At 43.3% G+C, this 22,547-nt stretch overlaps 1 protein-coding gene across 2 annotated transcripts in view; it reads right to left on the bottom strand.

Moving 5' to 3' along the window:
• Positions 1-22,547, bottom strand: part of Large1 (LARGE xylosyl- and glucuronyltransferase 1) — a 512,199-nt gene that overhangs the window by 36,539 nt on the left and 453,113 nt on the right. For both annotated transcript variants that reach the window (XM_055609116.1, XM_055609114.1), the window contains one exon: positions 9,707-9,862. In XM_055609116.1, the coding sequence (XP_055465091.1) occupies positions 9,707-9,862 (156 nt within the window). The remainder of the gene's footprint in view (positions 1-9,706; positions 9,863-22,547) is intronic.

The following is a 22,547-nucleotide window of genomic DNA, read 5'->3' as shown; positions in this document are numbered from 1 at the left end:
CACACACACACACACACACACACACACACACACACACACACACACACGAAATGTTGCCCCAAAGACTTTCTCAGAGAGCCTGGGGCACCACACTCACCTCCTGAAATCTCATTCAAGGCTCTTATTCCTTGTGGTTTCCACAAAGCAGCTGAGTTTTATTGAACCACACACCCAGTGATACCTGCTGTGTGTATTAATCAACAAGTTCTAGGTATGCAGAACATTTTAACTCAGGAGACCAAATCAGAAGCCTCTTTCATTTCTTCATGAGCGGAAGAGGCCACATTCAAGTATGCTCAGTGAAGTTCAGAAGAGCTCACTCTGTGGGCCCTGACTAGACTTGGAAGAGACAGAAAAGTAAAAGGCATAGCCTCCTCTTTCCCAGATTCCAGTATTATCACCTATGTCATACAGAATTAAAAGGCTCTTAATTCATGTCAATCTCTAGGCTAGAAATGAACTTGAGGCCTTTGTTTTTGCATTTCAGTGGATCTTGTAGACTAGAAGGAGAGGACTAGAAGCAATTCAGCAACTTCTATTTTAGTTGTGGTTCTGGGATTGGAACTCAGGGCCTCCTAGGTACTAAGCAAGCACCTAGGAGGTAGAGTAGGAACTTGATTTTGAGTACAACTTGATTTTGGGGAACAGGTACTAGTGCCACATTATTCTAAGCTACCAACTTGTGTATCTTAGTTTCTTTAGTGTAGCTATTATAAAATCCTCTGGTAAAAGGCCACTTAAGGGAGAAAGTGTTTATTTTAGCTCATCCTACCAAGTTATATCATAATGAGGAAGTTAAAGCACCAGGAGCTTAAGCACATGGTCACATTGTGTACAGAGTCAAAAGAGAGCAGTAAATTCATGGGAATGTTCACCTTGATTTCCTGATCTGGATCCCCTATGTAGGTAATGGTTACCACTCACAGTGGTCGAGTCCTTTTATCTCAAAGCAAGATAAGCCCCCACCGGCAGGCTGCAAGCCCCATCTCACACATGAATCTTGGTTTTGTTAGGTTGACAATATTGCCTAACTTATTTGTCCTTTTGATTCTATCAAGCTGATATATCTGATTCCATTTTATAGAGAGTTTTAAAAAATTAAACACATCACCTTAAACCCCACAGATTTCTCATGAGGAACACTTAAAAGAAGACAGAATACTACCTGATGATTATACAGACATGACCACAAATGCCAGGGCGTCAGGGGCAGTAGACCTGGACAAGCTGGGGCTGACCTAGAACTAAGGAACTAGCTACAAAGGACAAGCCTGTACCTAGATACCTGCCCACAGAATCTTCTAATCCTATGCTCCTCTTTTCATCCCCTTCTCTGATCTATCTAGCCACACTATGATTTTTAAGGGTTTGGAGATTAACATGTCCACAGAGGGTCAATGGTGAGGAGCCTTGCTTCGTCCATCTTAGAGCTCCAGGCACTGTCCATGCTCTACTTTGTCGTAACTGTGTGATTGAAAAGTTGTTGGCATGATGTTGGCTCATGAATACAGAAGCACATTCTGGTTTTCCTCTGGGGTTTCTCTGGTGTACAGATGTTTCCACACAAGCCATCTGCTCTTTGGCAGTGCTGTACAGAATGATGTCATAAAGTGTTTATAGAATCTGTTTATATGTGTCTTATTTTTTCACTTCTCAGTGAGCCATGTTGATGCGGTCTTTTCCTCCTAGGGGGCTTAGTATCAAGGAACAGAGCTTTGCAGACGGCCAGGCTATTACCATCATAGCAGGAGGGACCTGAACTTGTAGGCCTTTTTCATTTCAGAGATGATGTGATGCGAGATCTCAGGGGGTCAGAAGAAATGGTGTCTTAGATAAGTGTTTCCCAACACACACAACCATAACTGCCTACAGGAGCTGGCACACTAGCACCTTAATTCTCAGTCCTCTAAACACGGCCTGCGTGGATTAACCTAATGGCCATTTTACATGTGGGGAAACAGAAGCTCACAGAAAGCTAGAGTTGCACCCAAAGTCATAGATGTAGCCCAGGCTATATTTCCTGATCCCACACCCAAGAATCATTCTGGCAAGTACATGTTTTAGGCAAACAGCTTGTTACAGTTCTGTAGTCAGCAAGAGTGATTAAGAACCAGGTGGCAGGCAGTCTTTTCATATATGCAGAGATTCTGGTAGGGAAAATACAAAACTGGCTTCATGAATCGGGCCTGGAGAGAGGACTTAGTGAGTAATGTGCTTGTTACTATGACAAATTTTGTTCTATTAACGAAAGCTCACCAGCAAGGCTTGCTATTCCATAAACCTCCTCCATCTTGTGTGCCCAACCTCTAGATATTCTTGATATTTGACTCCCTCACACAAATGAGGCAACTGAGTCAGACTGTGAGGTTGAGCACCCACTAATCAGATGGGAGGGGCCCCAGCCACCACATTTTTATTTTATTTTATTTTAATTTTTGGTTTGTGGCTCCTTCACGTGACGTACAATTATTCTTTTCCTATACAATATGAGCCCAAGGACTTGATTCAAATCCTCACTGCTTACATAAAAAAAAAAATAATCCAGGTATGATTACACGATCTGTAACTCTAGTACTAGAAGGTAGAGACAGGTGGATCCCTGGAGCTCATTGACTAGCCGGTTGGTGAATACCAGTCTCAGTGAAAGTCTATCTTAAAAGATAAGTTGATAGCAATAATGGAGGACCCACCAAAGTGATCCCCGGTGCTCACACGTGCGTGCATGCACATCTGCATGTGCACCCACACAGGTATCATGAATACATCAATTGGTCCAAATGCTATGAAGAAAAATAAGAAAGGGACCATGGGAAATAGGTCATGCAGGGAGCAGTAGTGATTGGTGGATATTTTTAATGGTTGAAGGGACACTGACTGATACAGAATGAGAGCTTGATAACAGTTCTCATTCTGCCACCCCAATGTTCTGTGATTTTTAACTCTTTAAGTCTGCATTTCCTCCTATAAAAATGGAACCAGTAGCAAATGATTTGCTGGGTTCGAAGAGTAGGAAAGACTAAGGGAAACAAGTGGGGACTTTTTATCATCATCACACCATGTCTAAATCTGCAGCTGTCTCCACCTCCACGGGGGGCGGGGAGCAGCATCCTGCTTTAGGGCGTTAGAGTTAGGTAGACTTGGTCGCAATGCTGGTCTTATCATTTGTGAGTTGTGTAACTTCTGAGTGCTTGGTTTCTATGACACATGACTCACAAGGCTTCCCTCTCATAGAGATTACAGCTGTATTTCCTTCTGTCATTTCCTGCAGGAAATCTCAGCTCCCAGAGGCTAGCAGAGAGTGGATAGAGCTCCCAAGGGAGCGCAAAGAGCCGCTGAAATGCCAGAGGTTCAATCCTGGGATGCCCAGCAGGCTTGTAGACTTACGCCACTGCCAGGAGACAGAAACTTATGGCCCAGAGTGCTGGTGTGGGAAGAGTGTGCAGCCTGGGACCAAGAGGAGAAAGTGCAGTTATCAATTACTGATATCTGCTGTGGCCATGGGATAAGAAAGCTGTCTTCTGCACATGCTGACTGCTGTCTACAATTGCATGTAAAGTCTAAATGCATGGGTGTCCTGTCTTTGTTATTGTTGTTTTGTTTTGCAGCTGTCTAATAGGTTTCATAACTAGTTGTTAACAGCAGATAACTCTTTTACCATGGGTCTCTCTGAAATAAAGAGTTGTTGTTTTGGCTGCCAGGGAAGTGAATCTAGAAAGATCTGTTCCTGAGGCTCATAAATGGAAAATGACCGCTGTCAGAGAAGAATGTGCAGAACTAGCAGCCAGTCGTTCCAGGCCATTTTCTGCCTGGATATATGTCATCTTTCTCTTCAGTCTCCATGGAGTTACTAAAAATTATAAGCTGACTGCAGTGTGTTGTAATTACTAAAGTAAGAGCATGCACTTTGTTGTGTCCCATTGAAATTGGTAACACCTGCTATTACACGCATTTTAAAAGAGGGAGTTTTTTCTTTCTTTCTTTCTTTCTTTCTTTCTTTCTTTCTTTCTTTCTTTTTAAATCAGCAAAATCCCCTGGGTGGAGCAAAGCCTTTTAGATAAGAGAGACTTATTATGCAGTATGGTACTTAGGGAGAGGTACATGTTCTGGACTGACAACCAATAGGGAGGCATGCTATGCTCAATGCAAGGTTAGACTGTCCTTGGTTTCCACTACTATGGAGGACAGGACTCAGACTGACAGGCTCCTTGTAAAGGGTCTGCTTTCAAGTTAAAAGGAAGTAGAGTTCCTCACCTAGCGATGACCCAAAGTGGACAATCTTCCCTGGAGGTGGTGAGCTCCCTGGCTTTGAAGGATTTCAGCAAGATTCAAGAGATGGGATTTTGAATCGGGAAGTAGGCAGAGAACAACTCTGACTCACCGGCTGTGTTCCATGGAGCACCATGGTTTGTTCCGTGTATACGCCTGAGGGATAGGTGGTAATGGAGAAGGGAGAGAGATGCTAAGGTAAATAATGTTCACCTACATCCCTGCTCCAGATAAGGAACCACGCATATTATGAATCACTATATTGAACTGCAGAGGCAGATGCTCAGACAAACTATTGGTCAGGAGTGGCTTTGTCACACCAGCTGTGGTCATTCCATATTCCTGCTGGAGTCTGTTTTTTTTCTAAACCTGTTTTTGTCATTTAGGCAACCCCCTAGCTGGAGGCTGTGTTCCTTATAGCCCAGTTCCTTGCTACTGAGGCAAATGCTTGTGCTGGCTAGTTTTACCTCAACTTGACATAGGTAAAGTCACTAAGAAGAGGGAACTTCAATTGAGAAAGTGCCTCTGTAAGATTGGGTTGTAGGTAAGCCTGTAGGGCATTTTCTTATTGATTGGGAAGGACCTTCCCATTTGTGGGTGCTGCCATCTCTGTGCTGTGGTTCTGCATTCTGTAAGAAAGCAGGATGAGGAAGCCATTAGGAACAAGCCAGCAAGTAGCAGCATTCTCTGCCTCTAGGTTCCTGTCCTGCTTGAGTCCTACCCTACCTGCTTTCAGTGAACAATGATATGGAAGTATAAGCTAAATAAACCCTTAGACTCCCTAAGTTGCTTTTGGTCATGAGGTTTCATCACAGCAATAGTAACCCTAACTAAGATACCTCTGACTAATTTGTTAATTTTTGTTTCAGCATCAGAAACAACCCAATGACACATTTTTTATTAATTTTTTTTTGTTGTTGTTTCAGCATCAAAAACAACCAAATGACACATTTTTCCTGCTGTGAATCTCTTACTCAGGAGGACGGCCTGACCCAGAGCAAAGGTAATTCAACTTGTATGCTTTATAGACAGATTTATAAGGGAACCCACAGGTTTCTCTCTCAGCCTTTCCCCAGTAGAAAGACATGTTAATTAAACCTGCTGTCTAGTCAGGGAATAACAGTTACCTTCAGACTAAAGTCACATCCCAGTGCAGGCAGTGTTTCTGTAAACTAAGACATCTTTGCACGTTGTCATGTGAATTAGCCAAGAAACATTCAAAAAGATATCTCTGTTTCCATTGATCAGGTGGTAAACCCAGGGCTAAGAGCATTAATGGGACTTTGCTGAGGGCATGTGTCTATTAAATAAAGGTTGCTCATCTCTAAAGGGCTCAGAGCCTCATCATCACCACCACTCCCTACCCCCACTGAAGAACAGCTAAGCAGGCATGAACATGGCATCCCTTATAACTGGTGCCACATGGTCCACACTGCAGACTCCGCACTTCTGCTTACCCAGCCTTCACATCCGAGCTCCCGGCCAAGTTTGGTCCTGCAGACCTGCGAGTCTAGCACTCAGGGAGCAGAAGGATCACACACACGTTCAGGTCTAGTGTTTACTACAGACTGAGCACAAAGTCAGTTTGGGAAACTTAGTAAAACTTTATAGCTTAAAATAAAATGAAAATCAAGCTTAGCAAAACAAACAGACTGGGGGTGACGTCACTGAGTATCCTCCTAGCATGCATGCACGGTACTCTTCTGGTGCAGCTCTCTCTCTCTCACTCGTGTGACACGCCTTTTTTCCACGCACCCTCAGAACTTACTGCCACCATGCACTACACTTGCCACCCCGTGACTCCCTCGTGCTCTGTTTTCTGCCTCTGCTTCTTCCTCTTCACTTGCCTGCCCTCCTTTCACCGGTACTTTATTCTTTCTGTAACTGTTTACTACATTCGTTCCGTGAACATTTAGCGTGTGCTAGGTTCTGTTCTAGGAGAAGGGATTCCAAGGGAAAATGGTTTCAAGTCTCCAACCAAGAAGCCTTATGTTTAGGGGAAAATGCCCCCCCCCCAACTCAAACAGTCTAGGTACTTTCAGATAATAATGTATGCTCTGATGGTAAGAAAATGAGAAAGGTCACAGAGTATGACATAAGGGGTTACTCTGGGTGGCCATTTAAATGAGAACATTTAAACATGCCAGGCAGAGAGAAGGTGTTCTAGGTGGCAGGAAACCGTATGTATACAGGCCAGTGGCGAGCCTGGGATAGAAAGGAGAGGTGGGCCTGGCGCAGGGCGCTGGCTGTTTACAGCAGGCTGCTCTCAGACCTGGAAAGCCCTTCCTTTCTGCCTCACCAGGAGTTGTTAAATGGCAGTTTACATATGGCTCATTGTCTAGCTCTTGGTCTATGGTTTGAATTTACATATACACAATGAGCAATCAAGCATAGTCCCCCATACTGAGGAAGGCAGAAAATAACTGTTTTACCCTTTGGATACACACAGGGAAAGAAGAAGGGAGGCAGACAGCCTTTGAGGAACTTATGCCTTTGAGGAACAAACTGAGAACCCAGGGCTGCAGATGACTGATGGGTAGATAACCACAGACAGGAGATGACAGAAAAGAGAGTTTTCACTGGGCATTTGGAGAAAACCCCAGACAGGCACTTGACCATCAAACTCTGATTTGAGCAAAGAGAAAAGCTGAGGAAAACAGAGTGAATGAAAACAGTGCTTCTCAGAGCCTGGGAGTTTCAAGTGCCTTCTGGCTTTCCTTCCTTGTTACCAGCCATGAACTGCAGACAATGAAGGGAGTCTAGGGGGACAGGGAGCAGAGCTGGAGCAAATCACAACTTCACTGAGACTCAGAAGGTAGTGGTGGCACTGTGATCAGAGTCATTGCAACAAAGGCCAGGAAGGCTCCTGACCTTTCACGGGGAGTCTAAAAACTCTCAGGACTTCTAAGACAGCTATGAAAACCTTGCTGGTCCCAGAGGGAAATCTAGCTTCAGATACTTTTGACTTACTTTACTAAGGGCCCTTTGCCAGCTCATGTATCCTTCCATCCGGTCATAAACCTCTTGTGTTCTCCTCTTTCTCCCACCCACACTCTTCTCCAAACGAGTCCTGCCTTTGTGCCTTTGCATCAGGTACATCAGTATCTCCCTTGCTTGACTACAGCTGGCTTTCCTGTCATTCAGAAATTTACCTTCTCATCTCGAGCTTGCCACTCTCCAGAAAGAAAGAGTCTGCCTGGTTTTCTCTAGCCGTTACTATGTAGCACTGCTTATTAGCCGATCATTTTTTGCGACACCTTAGGCAGTTTCATCTCATTAGCTTTGTCTCTCCTGCTAGGATATACATATCCTAAGGGAGAGACCATTGTCCTTTCCTTCTTCCCTTTTACTGTCTTAACATTCATTTCTTTTCATTTTAAGTATATGAGTGTTTGCTTGTACATATGCATGTACTACATGCCTACAGTGGTATAAAAGCCCTAACGGGTCATCAGATCTCCTGAAGCTGCTGTTATAGGTGGTGGTGAGCTGCCATTTGAGTGCTGGAAAATGAATGGTATCCTCCGCAAGCACAGCCAGCCCACTCAACCATCTTTCTGTCTTTCCAGTTCCCCTTTGATCTGTCTCTACTTAGTGCTCAGAGTGAGGGCACCTTCTGTACGTGTTTCTGTACTGAATGAATGAACCGGTTTCTTTTGTGTCTGACACTGAGGACCCAGGAAGGTGAGAACAAGCAGCACATATTTTCTTAGCATCTAATACACAGCAGATGCTGACCTCTGGAGCATACAATTTCTTGCCCATTTTGTAGTTGAGGAAATAGAGACACAGAGATACAGGGCATCTTGTTTGAGAACACATAGGTGAATGTAGTGGTCTGAATAGGAATGGCCCCATTCATTTATCTGAATGCTTGTCCCACAGGTATAGCCTTGTTGGAGCAGATGTGGCCTTGTTGGAGGAAGTGTGTCACTGTGCAGGCAGACTCTGAGGTCTCATATATACTCAAGCCATCCTCAGTGTGGCTGACAGTCTCTTTCTGCTGTCTGTGGATCAAGATGGAGAACTCTCCTTCTCTAGCACCATGTCTTGCCTGCACACTGCCATGCCTCCTGCCATGATGATAATGGACTAAACCTCTGATACTGTAAGCCAGCACCAGTTACATGTTTTCCTTCGTAAGAGTTGCTGTGGTCATAGTAACTCTTCACAGCAACAGAAACCCCAGCTAAGAGAGAAGTACTGAGAAGATCTGAACAAAACCCCCAGGAAAGAAGCTTATTTGTAGAGATTGATTGAATGATTAGAGTTTCAGGACTGCAGAGAGACTGAAATATTACATGCCCCTGAGGCTAATTACCTTATCTTGGGCTAGTTCTAGCTCTCATGACAGCCATTTCTTGCCTACCTCTGTAAACAAACATTTTGTGACTGATAGATAAAAACCTTTTAGAATCTCTTAACTTAGCAGACCACTAGCTTCCACCAACCAAAATGCTCAGAAAACATATTCAGCTTACAGGAAAGCTTCTCCCATCTTGCTATACCTGGCTCTCTGATGTACCCACCAATGTTTTTTGAACTTGCCTTGATTTATGATTTTCTTTTTTCTGTAAATGTATAAAATTTAATTAAAGTGTTTCCACACTGGAAGACTGAATTTGGGATGGCCTAAATCTGAGTTCTGGGTTGTGGACACTAAAAATAGCTCCAGAACAAACTATCTTTTATTTCCTATAAGATTAGACATGTGTGTGTGTGTGTGTGTGTGTGTTTTGTGTGTCAACAAAGGTAATAGAGTCAAACTTGGTTCAGCTTGATTCTATGTCCCTACTGCGTATGGCTACTTTGCTCCTTTCCTATTTTTTGTGTCAACACAGGTAATAGAGTTCAGTAGTCACAGATGGCCTCTTTGTTTGCTGTGTAACCCTGGGCAATTTGCTTAGTTTCTCTACTTTAACTTTTTCAATAGTTAAAGAAGAGCTCAATGAACAAAAATGAACTACAGTATATACAAAATAGAACAAAACCCAATAACAATAAAAACACCCAATAGCTTCAGGTATGCATGTAACTATTCACTCAATGCTTTCCTTGACCAAACCAACTGGGAAGGAGGCAATCCTTGTGGGATTCTCCTTCTGTGTCACCCTGAACATGAACCAAGATGCATCATGGGTCCTTTATGGATACCTACAAGCTTGGGAGTATCCTGGCCATGAGGCAGACATAGATATCTGATGTTTTGTTCTGCCTGGAAAATCCCTCTGATCCACTTAGCTGAGCTGATGTCTCCTCCCATCTCCACAATGAGCCACAGAAAGTCACCATATGATCTGACCATTACCCCATTGGCCCAGGGATTCCATGGCTGGTGAGGAGTCTTATTCCTCTGGGTCCAGCCCTGAGCTGAGTGTAGAACCCAATACAAACAAATGAAAGTGTGGCCCATCTTTCCCACCATCTGTGGAACACTCACATTTTCACTGTTGACATCGGTCTCACTGGGGCAGCCAAACAGCTCCCGCCGTAGGAGGTTTCCATCATACTCCAAGAAGGTCAGGTAGAGGTTGCGGAAGAATTCTACGTGTTTGTTCTTCACACGGAGCTTCTTGGGGGAGTTCCAGTGGATGACCTGGAGGGAGGCAAGGAGAAGGACGGATGGCATGGGCCATTACAACAAAGGGTTCCATGGCCTGGGACTGGGCCAGTTTTGATCTGTGGGTCTGCAGTTCATTCACTCCCTCATTCATTTTACATTTTTGCCAGTCATGGGAAACCAGTGCGTCTGTTCTAAGCTGTCATTTACTTGTGGGAAAATTCCCTTATTCTTTGGGTTATGGGAGCACTCACAGCTCCTGCATGTGCTGTTATTCGACTTTCATCTCTGGGATCCTCCAGCTCTGTAATGCAGAGGCTGGGACCCTGCACACCAGAAACCTACTTGGTGATAGGTCAGGAGAAAAACACTTGGGACTTGAGGAAGGGCAGACATAGCTCCTCTCTGCCGTTCCATGCTACTGAGAATATCACTTGGCCTACTTCTCCCAATACTAGTGGTACTATTTTCCTTTCAGAAATGCATGTCAGAGTTTTCTCAAAACTCACAATAAGCTCCACGGTCCCTGCTTCTCTGTCCAGAGCAGCTGCCTCTGACACTGGTGACCTTAGGAGTATGAGTTTGAACTCTCTCCACCTTTTCTCTCTGCTCTTCAAGCAGTACATTGTTAACTATTCCCTGCAATTGCTGACTTATGTCTTATTTCAGAACCAAGTCTATACTTTATGCCTGGTTACCATTTCTAAAGATTAAATTCCCTGTTTAAATAATTAGTGTGTTATTTGTCTTTGGCCAGGAATGAGTGACAGTCTCATAGAACTCCTATGGGAAGTAAACATGTTAACATGTGCATATCTGGCATTGCGTAAGCTCTCACAAAAACGTTGGCTCCCTTAGATTCTGCAGTCTGTTGACTGGGAGCTGCCCACAGCACATCAATGGTCCACCAATATATAGTTAGAAGGCACAGTGGAGGGAAGAGCATGGGACAGAGAGAGCTCTGAAATACTCAACAGAAGCAGCACGGTGCTTGGTCTTGCTGCAACTTGATTTGCTAGAGTATGTTGGTACCTATGGGGGGCCTCCACTTCTCTGAGGAGAAGGGAGAGGAGGTGGGGGAGGGGTTATGAGGTAGGACTGGGAGAAGAAGAGGGAGAGAGCTACAATCAAGTTATGAAGTGATTAAATTAATTAATTAAATAATAAAAAAATGAATAAAACAAACTATTATCATTGAAGAAGAAGAAGAACAAGAACAAGAAGAACAAGAAAAAGAAGAATAGAAGATGGTTGTGTCCATGATCAGAGGAGAAGAACATGGTTCCTGGGTCAGAAGGGCTAAAGTGAGGAATGTGGAGAAGGTTGTGAAAAATAAAATGAAAGGCCATGGGGTGGGGTATAAAAGAAACACAGCAGAGCTGACCTCTTAGACCTGGGAAACATACATTTGGAACTCAGACACTCACCATTACAGACTCCTAGGAGAAAGCCAAATGACTGACTTGGTTTTAGGGCCATTACTGTGTATAAAGATGTGCCCGGTAGGGTGAGCAGAGCAAAACCAAAGCTGGGGATGCTCTTGTGATTTCCAGATGAGAAATGAGGCTTTGGGCACACATTTTCTGACTTTGTTTAAAAGAGAAAATATGAAAGGGGGAAAATTAAGAAAACTAAGTGATCGGGATGGAGAGATTGTTTAGAGGTTAAAAACACTGGCTGTTCTTCCAAGGGTCCTGAGTTCAATTCCCAGCAACCACATGGTGGCTTACGACCATCTATAGTGAGATCTGGTGCCTTCTTCTGGTGTGCAGACAGAACACTGCATAAATAATAAATAAATAAATCTTAAAATAGAAAACTAAATGAATATATAGAGTACTTAATATTCACTAGAATTATTCTAAAAGCTTGGATTATTTATTGTTTAATAAGTTAACAATTAATAATTTATTATTACTTATCCTTACATATAATTCCTAAGTAATGAATACTAATAATGAATAATTTGAAATAATTTTTATTTTTTTCTATATTAATTACATTTTATTCACTTTGTATCCCCCCGTGGTTCCCTCCCTCTTCCCGTCCCAATCCCTCCCTTCCTCCACCCTCTGCATGCCAGCCCCTCCCCAAGTACACTGATAGGGGAGGTCTTCTTTTCATTTCTTCTGATCCTAGTCAAATAGGTCTCATCAGGAGTGGCTGTATTGTCTTCTTCTGTGGCCTGGTAATGCTGCTTCCCCCTCAGGGGAATAAAATAAGTCCATATGGCATCACTGTGAATGCTAACCCTGACCAGAAAGGAAGGGGAGCGCCAGAAGATTCTATTTTTCCATAGTCTCAAAAATTGGACTTGCTGTTTTGTAATCCACCCCAGAGGCTACTTGGCTAAGCACTGTGCTTTGCTGTCTTTGAGCTGTATGTGTAGCCCTGCAAAGGCAGGAAGAACTACAGAGGACCTCTAAGGATAGAGTGATTGATAGGTGAAGGTGTCATCAGATTTCAACAGTGGGGCTGAAGGAGACAGGAGAATGGGCGTGGGAAAAGTTAATCAGCTAAAGGACAACAGACCAGGGAAGGGCTGGCTTCAAGCAGTCTGCTTCATGATGGTGGCTCCAATCACTGGCCACATTCCCAGTGTCTACAGAAGATGCCGAGCAAGACTACACCTCAGCATGGAGTGAGGATAGAGCTGGACCCCCAGGGGCCTTAGTTGGACACCTGAAAGGGGGAGAAGGAATTTGTGCTGAGTGTTACAATGTGTCCCTGGCAGGGAAGTGTCTCTGGAGAGTTTACCAACAGCTATGCATTTGCTGGTGTTGTAATTTGAAAGCATTCCCCAAAGTTTATGTGTTGACAGCTTGAGACAGACGTTTTCCAAGAGGGAATTAAAACACATGCCTTTTTGAAGTAGTGAGCATCTGATAAAATGAGAGTTGCCTCCTTCTTCCCCATTTTTCCTCCTACCTTTCTGCCTCTGCCTCTGCCTTGGACTGAGGCAGCATAAAGACCTTAGCCAGAGCAGGCCCCCTTAATCTTGGGCTTCTGAATAGTAGGGTTTTTGAATAGTAAGAAATGGATCTCCAATAAAGCCCCTAGGCTTGGGTACACTGTTATAGGAGCATTAAACAAATAAGACAACTGACTCTCTGGACTCCTTCAACCACTCTTAACAAGAGACAGAGAGTGGTAACCTGTCCAAGGTACCTGACTGAGGTCACCTGGTTAGTGAAGGTAAGAATGCTCTGTCTTCCTTCTGAACTACAAAGAACAGGAGAAGCTAGGTTGTTACAACTTCCTTGTTCCCTTTTCTGATGGCAGAGGAAAAAGTAGTTCCAACTTTCTCCTTTGCACTCCTCAGTGTTCTCACTCTTTAGGTTGTAAAAGAGTATTATCTAATAGCCCATATGGCTCATGTTCCTCCCGAGTCATGTACAGTTCCTCTAACCTCCAAGTGATGGTATTAAGAGATAGGGTTTTTGGGGTGCTTAGGTTGTGGAAGGGATCACAGCCTTTATCCAAGAGGACTCAAGGGCAGTTTCAACTGTTACACTATGGCAGAAAAATCCAGATAGTGCTATCTATGAACCAGGAAGTGGGCCCTTACTAAATACTGAATCTCCCCCATCTAGACCATGGAAGCCTCCAGAATGACAAATGAATGCTGACTGCTTGTAAACTACCAATGGTTCTGTACAGAGTAAGACACTGCAGCTCATCCACTTCCTGGTTTCCTCCACAGGCTGAGATCTCTCTGACTGGAGACAGTGTGCAGCAGGGCCCAGAGCCTGCCAGCTGGAGCTGGCAGCTGCAGATGGGTCAAGATGGCCTGGCTCCTTTTGTCCTCTTTCGCAGGTGGACACTGGTAGCTTCCCTTGACTCTGGCTGCACCCAACTCTACAGAGTCTGTCCTTGACCCCTTTTCAGGCCCTTGTTGGATAATAGGAAGTGTGTCTGATTTAGCTGTGTTTCCTAACTTCTACCCATAACCAGAAATAGTACAGCACTACAGCTACCAGTATTGTGGCCCTCAGCTCAGCTGCAGTCTGCATTGGACTGCACCAGCTCTTACCATCAACTCCACTCCCTTACTGAAACTTCAGTTTCCTTAATTTCAGGATGAGGATCAGTCAGCCTGACAAAGAAGTTCACAGGGTTGGCCCAGTGCCTTTCACAGATAGTGAGGCTCAGACTGGCTCAAGGTCCCAAGCTAGTCAGTAGTACAAAAATAAAAAAACAAAACAAAACAAAAAAAAAAAAACCAAGCAAACAAACAAAACCAAACAGGTGTGTTTTGCTCAAAAATATTTTTATGATTACACCATTTGTTCATTCAACATGTATCAAAATAGCTGGGATTCTGTGTGAAGTACTGGATGTATAAACTGCATATACAGTTTTATAATCTGTCTAGGAGTTATACTTCAGAGAGACAGGCATTGAGTAACTTACAAGCATGACCCCTCCCCCAGTGGAGCCACTTTAACAAGAAGTGTTCAGAGTGGCCCACCAAGCCATCCAGTGCCACACAGCAGGGGACGGAGGTGCGTAGGGCAGCTTGCATTTCCTGGGTCACTGCTTCTCTACTAAGCTGCATTCATGACTCTGAGACTCAATCAGGGTTCCTGTTGTTATGTTTTAAATCATGACTTTCTGCCTGGTGAGGAATGTCATCTCCTGGTCTCTTGACAGACAGAATCACCCATCACTGCTGGCTCGGAGGCAGCAGCACTGACACTGAAGAATGTGCCCACAAATAGATTTTTGAGTGAAGCCTGGTGAACAGAGCTGGTGAGTGAAGCTGGTGAACAGGATCTGCAAGGCCTGTGATGACAGCCTGCCATAACTCATTCCCACTTCTGAGGCACATTAACACTACAGTGTTAATAATATCGATGATGATGATTATAATAGTTTGCATGATTTGATACTCCTCTGTACCAAACAGTGCTTCAAACATTTCATTTGTCATAACTAGTTTGTTCTCACCATAACTCTGTAAGACACTGACATTCTCATTATGCCCTGTGAGGGTTAGTATTGTCAACAAGATAGGATCTAGAATCATGGAAGACAAGTTTCTGAACATGCCAGTGAGAATCAACTGAAATGAAAGACCCAGTCCAAAGATGGGCAGCATTGCCCACGGGTAGGAGTCCAGGACTGAAGAAAATGGATAGAGGGAGCTGAGCATCAGCTTCTGCCTAGCTCTGCTTCCTGACTGCAAATACAGTATGATCAACCACATTACACTCCTCTACCAAGACTTCTCTGCCATAGTGGACTCTTGAAGTGTGAGCCAAAACAAACAAACAAACAAACAAACAAACAAGCCTCTTATTTTTTCAGTAACTAGTCAGATACTTTTTGTAACACCAATGAGAAAAGTAACTAACATATAACCTATTCAGGCAAGAAACATTTACATAATTGTTCTTCCCTATCTGGTCAGAAATCAGGATAAGGCATGACTTGAATTCAAGGAGATAGAAAAACTAGGAATGTCTGTTCTTTATTCTCCTTTATATGCTACTGTGAAGTGATCCTTTTCCTAGAAATGCACATGATATTTACAGAAGATGGGGTGACTTGAGGTGAAATTTTACTTTCCTGTCCTAGGACAGACCTGAGCTGGCAAGTAACTGAGGACTTCCAGATACACTAGGTAAGCCTTCTCCTAAGTAGCCACCACAGAGGAGACAGGTAGTTGTCAGGTAGGCTGCTGAAGTGGTCAGCAAGGAGCTGAGGGATTTGATACCATTGGATCTGAAACATCTATTAAAGCTGAGGATATATGCAGATTTGTCATCAGACTCTCGCGTGCCAGGAAGAACTATTTGAAACTGATTACTGTCCAGGAAACTTGAACAGCAATTGGGAAAAGAGAAGTCAAGCTAACGAAAGGGGAGATGGGAGCTCCATCACCATCAAGGGTACGGAAATAAGAAGTTCAAAGGCACAAAACCTCAGTGCGAAAGCAAGTCAGTGGAAAGACTTTGTCCTCTGAGGTAATTATACCGAGGAGGGCTCATCAAAGTCATTCATTGTGCTGAGAAATCAGAGGCTGAATGCAGACACCAGGTGAAGAACATCAGCTCCAAGTCACAGAGAAAAGGAGTCCTGGAAAATGGGTGTCTGAGGGGAGACTCGGGCCTCTGTGTGGCTCACAGAGCAACAGCTATCCTCCTTCCAGCCAGTTAAGCTTGTTGCCAGTGGCTCCCACTTACAATTCCTACCTATTTTCCAACAAATCAGCATCCCTGGTATTTCTTCATCTTAAGCAACTTTGTGACATTTCAAAAAAAATTGCCCCTTCTTAGAATATCTTTCTTTCAAGAACAGAAATCTGCTGGGGCAGGAGGTCATCTCTGGAACAGGGGTGTCTCCTGGGAGTCCATGGGGTGACCCTAGCCAAAACGTCTAGCAGCGGGGGTTAAAAAGACAAAAGTGGCCACCTCCTGTAGCCAGGTGGGGAATACCAGTGGAGAGAGGGGGACACCACTCATAAAAGCTTAGACCCAAAATTTGTCTTGCTTACAAGAAGAGTAGGGGTAATGGCAAACCCATGACTGACCCAACTTGAGATCTACCCCGTGGGAGAGAAGCAACCCCTGTCACTATTTCAGAAAGGAACCGAGCAAAACTATTCTGAGAGGCTTCCTCCAGAAGAAACAGGTAGAAACATATGCAGAGACCCACACCCAAACAGTAGGCAGAGCTTGGGAAGTTCTGTGGAAGAGTGGGAAGAAGGACAGAGGGAGATGAAGGGCTCAAGAACACAAGAAGACCTACAGAGCCAACTAATATGGGCTCACAGAGCTTGATCCACCAACCAAAGAGCATGCATGGGCTGGTCCTAAACTCCCTACACACATGTAGCAGATGTGCAGCTTGGTCAACATGTGGGTTCCCTAACAATGGGAGTAGCCGCTGTCTCTGATTCTGTTGCCTGCCTCTGGATCCCTTTCTCCTAGCTATGCTGCCTTGTCAGGCCCCAGTGGGAGAGGATGCACTTCATCACGCTGTAATTTGAGATGCCTGGGTGAGTTGATACCCCTTGAGGCCTTCCCTTCTCTGAGAAAAAGGAGGAGGAATAGGAGGGTGAGGGTGGGACTGGGAGGAAAGGAGCGAGAGGGTTGAGATCAGGTTGTAAAGAGATTAAATTAATAAATAGAGAATTACGTGTCTGTCTCTTATCTTTCAAGTTAGCAGAGTTCCACTTCTTCTGTAAGACTTTCTGTGAGTATTCCTGACAAAGTTGCCTCATAGCATGTCTTTCTATACCATTCTCCATTCCTTATAGAACATGATGTTCCTAGATACTGTGAATACATCAAGAGCCATTTAAGGTCTAAGATACACATGGATGATCCCAGACTTTGATTTCCTGAACACTCTTGCAGCTATGGATATTCATAAGGCATATCATTTCCTACAATGTTATGTGTGAAAGCATTTGATCTTGTAAGGGTTAAGATAAACTTCCCATTATATCTGTACTTTTTTGTCATGAACAGAAACCTAATAACTTGGACTATTAAAGTTGCTGTGTGACCATGATGGACAGATCAACACATAACTTACCTTTTAACCAATGTCTACCTTTTAACTGCAATGTCTACAACTTTTAAGGAAGAAACTCAAACTCTTCATTTTGAGCCACTGCAAACTGGATTTTCTGATTGTTATTGTGAGCCTTCCTAAGCAACGCTGGAGACAGATGTTGGCCCCTTCTACGTGCTCCACAGGTGGGCAGTTTACCCCATTGGAGAACTTGTTGCATGCTCCTATGATTATTTATTTACACGCCTGCACTTTGCACTACAGGGAAGTAAGTATCTATGCTGGCAGAAAGCATATCATCCCCAAGTGCCACAGACCATGGGACAGTTAGTATTCAATAGCTTCCCTTCGGTTTCAGGATGGAAATTGTGGTGGTGACATTCTCAACAATCCACACGTTGTCTGTCTACAGTAAATCAGCTATAAAAGCCCCATCAATGTGGCTTCAGAATGCAGAAACACAGTCCCCTTTCCAGTGTCTGAGGGCCAAATAGCTTGTCATCATTTTTCTTTGAAGGAGTTTAACCTCTCTCTGTTATCTGCTTGGTGGCATTTGAAAGAGAAGGGCAATATTTTCACAAGTTCTCTCTCCTTGTCGTCTTCAGGATTAAGATTCATGGTATAAAAGTGGGACTGAATTGGCCTACATGCCAGACCCGATCCACTCCCAGCTGCTGGGTGAACTGCGTCAAGACGTCAAATGTCATCAAGATAGCTCTTCATCTGTAACTGGGACGAACTTCAACTCCCTTGCAGATCTGTAGTTCAGGTCAGGAATGCTTTAGCAATGGATACAATGGTGATGAATTGGACGATGGTATGGTAATATGAAAGATTACTTAGCAATATGCTAAGTGTTTATTTCTGATGTATGTGTTTCTAGAGGGGAGTAGCACATGAGCTAGCAGGCTAAGTGGTTTAGACTCTCCCTCAGTGTGGATGACACCATCCAGTTAGCTCTGGACCTGGATAAATGACAAAGCCCCACCCCTCTGGGGTTGAGATACAGTTTTCTTGTCTTTCTCTTCAACTTCAGAACTCCAAGCACCCTGACCATGAGATCTTGAGACTTGAGGATTAATACCAGGAAACCTGTGTTCTTGGATCATTGGGCTCATATTGAAAGTTACTTTATCAATTTATTCAGTACTTAGGGCATCAAACTTAACCTGAGCCATGCACCAGCATCTCACATTGACTAACTATTGTCATTGTAACCTTTTGTCAGTCTTCATAATGGTTATAAGCCAGCCCTCTAATTCTCTCTTCCTCTTGGTTTTGTGTCTTTGAAAGACTCACACAAAGACACACCATATGTGTCGCTACAAACAGATCTGGTTTAGACTTCATCAAAGAGTAGGTTACTCAACGAAGGCCTAATGAGAACAGAGTCTTTATGGAAGAAGGAGGAATGGGGAACAGCCTTTAATGTCAGTGGCCATGGGACATGGGAAGAGTCGGTATAGATCATACAGCCTAGTGAAGCCAGGCCAGGGCCAGGGCTCCTATATGGCTAAGCCTCACAGATAGATCAGCAGAGAGGCTGTTCAGTAAGATAGACAGCTCTGATAGAGATTAACATAATGGACAAGAACCCAGACACTCACCAGCAAATGAAAGAAACACACACATACACACACACACACAAACATGAGAGTATTAATTTGCTATAACAAAGATTGAAATTATGTCACTTTCAGAAAAATGCATGAAACAAGATTATCATATTAAATGAAATAAGCCAAACTCAGAAAAACATCACCGCCTTCACTAAAATGCAGAATCTAGATTACAAAGAGTATGTGTGGCATTAGAACAGACAGAGACTATTTGGGAGTTGAAGGGGATCAGTAGAGATGAAGAGTAGACAATGGATTGAGCAGAAGAGTAGAGATCAATCAGTACAGATAAGAGTAGACAATGGGTGGAGGATATGAACAAAATACAGTTATATGTATGTATGTATGAAAATGTCACAACAAATCCCATTATTTTGTAGTCTACTCAAAAAATTAAAAAGTAGCTTTCAATTAATTGGGGGGAGGGAAACACTGAGCAAAAATGCTAATAATTAGAAGACTGAGTCCTTAAGCAAGAAAGATCTGGTTTAAGATTTTCTCTACTTCCTTTTGACTCTTAATATAGTTAAACCTTTATCAATATATTGAAAGAAAATATACTGGCTGCAGACCTTGGATGAGACAAAGAATGCTAACAGCAATTTCATAGCTCATTTCATCTGACAACTTGATTGGATCACAGGGTGACCAGGTATTTAGTTGCATATTATTTGTGGGTATGTGACTGTTTCCAGATGACTTCATCCTCTGAGTAAATGGAGCGCATCAGTGGATGATGGCCCTCTCCTATGCGATAAGCATCCTCTAAGCCACTGAGGTCATGGAGAGAACAAAAGACAGAGGCAGGAAGAAATTGTCTCCCCTTTCGTGGTTGCTTGGACTGGTACACCCCTCAGTTTCTGCTTGTACACTGTGGGTTGTGCAGTCTTCTCTGCTACTGAGCTTTGAGATTTGGGCTGAATTACCCCACCAGCCTTCCTGGCTTTCAGCGTGTGGACTATGAACTCTGGGTCTTTAGGGCTTCTATAATTTTAAAGGCTGATTCTCCATCAGAAGTGGCTTGGGTAGATGCAGGTAACGACACATCTAGTGTCTTTTGTTCTCTGGAGAACTTGTCCCCATTATGTTCCATGAATAATCCACAAAGATATGGAATAGAATGGAATCCTGCTCTTTCTTATATGCCTTGTAACATTGCAACATGGCACTTAATTTAAACTTCTGATACTTTTGTCCCTACCTCCCCACAAGTGTTGTACTCAAGTCTCTTCTGAAACATTCATTGCTCTCATGCTTTGGGGACAAAGTAAAGCAAAACAAGGGTCACATGAATATGAGTACAAAAAAAAAAAAAGATCTGACAACTGAGCTGGCTACTAAGCGACCAGCAGGCAGGCAGTATATAAGGTGGGAAATTTTTACCGGGAGATCCCGCGGTGTGGCGTAGCATGAGACTGTGTCATGTACTTAGAGCTGTGTACAACATAAAACATACAGTTTATTTCTGAGATTTTTTTTTATTTGATGTTTTTGGTCGATGGCTAGCTGTTTTCATGACTGTATTAGTCTCCACCATGGAGCCTGAGGGAGATGTTTGTTGTATACATGCTAATCAACTCTCTAGGCTATACATGCTCTACTGTGATGTTCTCCAAGGGAAGGTCCATGCTGCTAAAATGATACTGGGAGAGAGCCTAGGCTTTAGAATCCAAGACTTGGACTGTGTCCAACTTTATACACAACATGAGGCCCAGTCAAGGTGTGAGAGTTTGCTCAAGGATTTTGCTCTCTCTGTCCCTCTTTTTCTTGCTTTCCAATCTTAGCAATCACTGGGTATGGTGGTTTAAATGAGAATGGACACACAGGCTTACATATTTGAGTACTTTGTCCTCGGTTGATGGAACTGTTTGGAAAGGATTAGGGGGTGTGGCATTCTCAGAGAGATGTGTGACTCGGGGACATATTCTCAGTCTCTCTCTTTGCCTCCAACTTGCAGATAAAGACATGAGTTTTCAGTTATTCCTGCTGCCATGTCTTTACCCTATCATCGTGGACTTCAACCCTCTGAAGAAATTAGACAAATTAAATGCTTTCTTTTCTAAGTAACCTTGGTCATGGTGTTTTATTACAATAACAGAAAAGTAATTAGATGGGGATTTGCTGTTAAGTGAAGACAGTGCTTTGAACACTGAGACTTTTCTTGCAGTATGCATGCCTACGAAGGTCCAATCTGTGATCATGGCACTTACGATTCATTGCCTTCCAGCATAGCAGTTTCTGTTATTTCTTATATCTTTCAAGTCCCAGTCCAAAAAAAAAAAAAAAAAAAGTAGTTCCAAGATGAAAAATATATACCATCACCCATGAGAAGAGGAGAGAGCAAGCTAACTCTCTGGTTGTCTTTAGTCCCCTTATCTGGAAAACCTAGATGTTAGGCTGGCACAGGAATCTCAGGCTCTGCCCCGTCTTTTTTTTTTTTTTTTTTGTTGTTGTTGTTCTTTCTTCTGTAACATTTTTACCTTGTCCTGTTAAGAGTTTTTACAGAAGAAAAAATGGCAATAAGAAAATGGATACCTTTTCTAAGACTCAGGGCTTAGGGAATCAGGAATCCTCATATCCAGCTAAATTCCTCTTCTTCCCTTTCTTTCTCCTTTCCTTTCTGTTACTTTTATTTTTCTTGTAAACTGGTGTAAAAGTCAATCTGAACTGGACTTGTTATGTGTGAAGAATTCCTGTTGGAGTGCAGATGGCAGAGAAGGGACATGAATTGTACTAATTCTCAGTATTATTGCCTTTACATTGTTTCTTTGCAGACTACCAATGCAAGATCTGTGCATGAAAACCAGCCGTGTGCTCTTCCATCTCTGTGGAATTAATTATGGAAACTGTATTCACATTTGCTGACTCCACCATGTGCCTTTCAGTAGTGTGTGCTGAAGCAGACAGGGAAGAGGGAGGCCCAGATTCCACTGGGACTAGACATGGAAGCTCCATGACAGGGATGGTTGAAAGACATCTGGGGCCAGAATCTAGAGGGATGCTGTCAACTTGGCTAAATGTGAGTGACGCCCTTAAGATCACACAGTAAATGACTACAAGAAGACTACAAGAAGCAGCTCCACTCAGTAAGCTTCTTCGGTAGCGATTTTCTACTGCCCTTCCACCTGTTTTACACAGCCCTTATTTTAGAACTGGATCCTCCACTTTTCCCTTGCCTCCCATGGCCACAATTCAACTTGTCATAGTCATGGCATATGGCTCATTGACCAACCAGCTAACAGCCCTAACCATTCACAAAAGCACTGAGAAGGCATATAGCAAACAAGCATTCCATGAAAGGTCAACAGGGTCTTTCTCTTTCTGTATAGTCATCAAGAGAAAAATGGATTCTCTCTTCCACTCACGATCATTGGCACCACCTTGCTTTAATTTTTGCATTGCCCATTCTACTACCCAAAGCCACCATTTGTTTTCTTCTTGGAGGTTTATATTCCTAAGAACATAAATTTGTGAAAAGGGAAACTTTCAGCCCTGTACAAGCAATGGCTGAAAGAGAACAATATGCAATAGATATTTGTTGAATGCCTAAGTACCACATACTTGCTAGAGGGTACCTG

The sequence above is a fragment of the Psammomys obesus genome, unplaced genomic scaffold (assembly GCF_907164565.1).
Source record: "Psammomys obesus unplaced genomic scaffold, mPsaObe1.curated_primary_1811, whole genome shotgun sequence".
Classification (NCBI taxonomy): domain Eukaryota; kingdom Metazoa; phylum Chordata; class Mammalia; order Rodentia; family Muridae; genus Psammomys; species Psammomys obesus.
The sequence above is the reverse complement of the archived record's forward strand: the minus strand, read 5'-3'. Positions and strand labels throughout refer to the sequence as shown.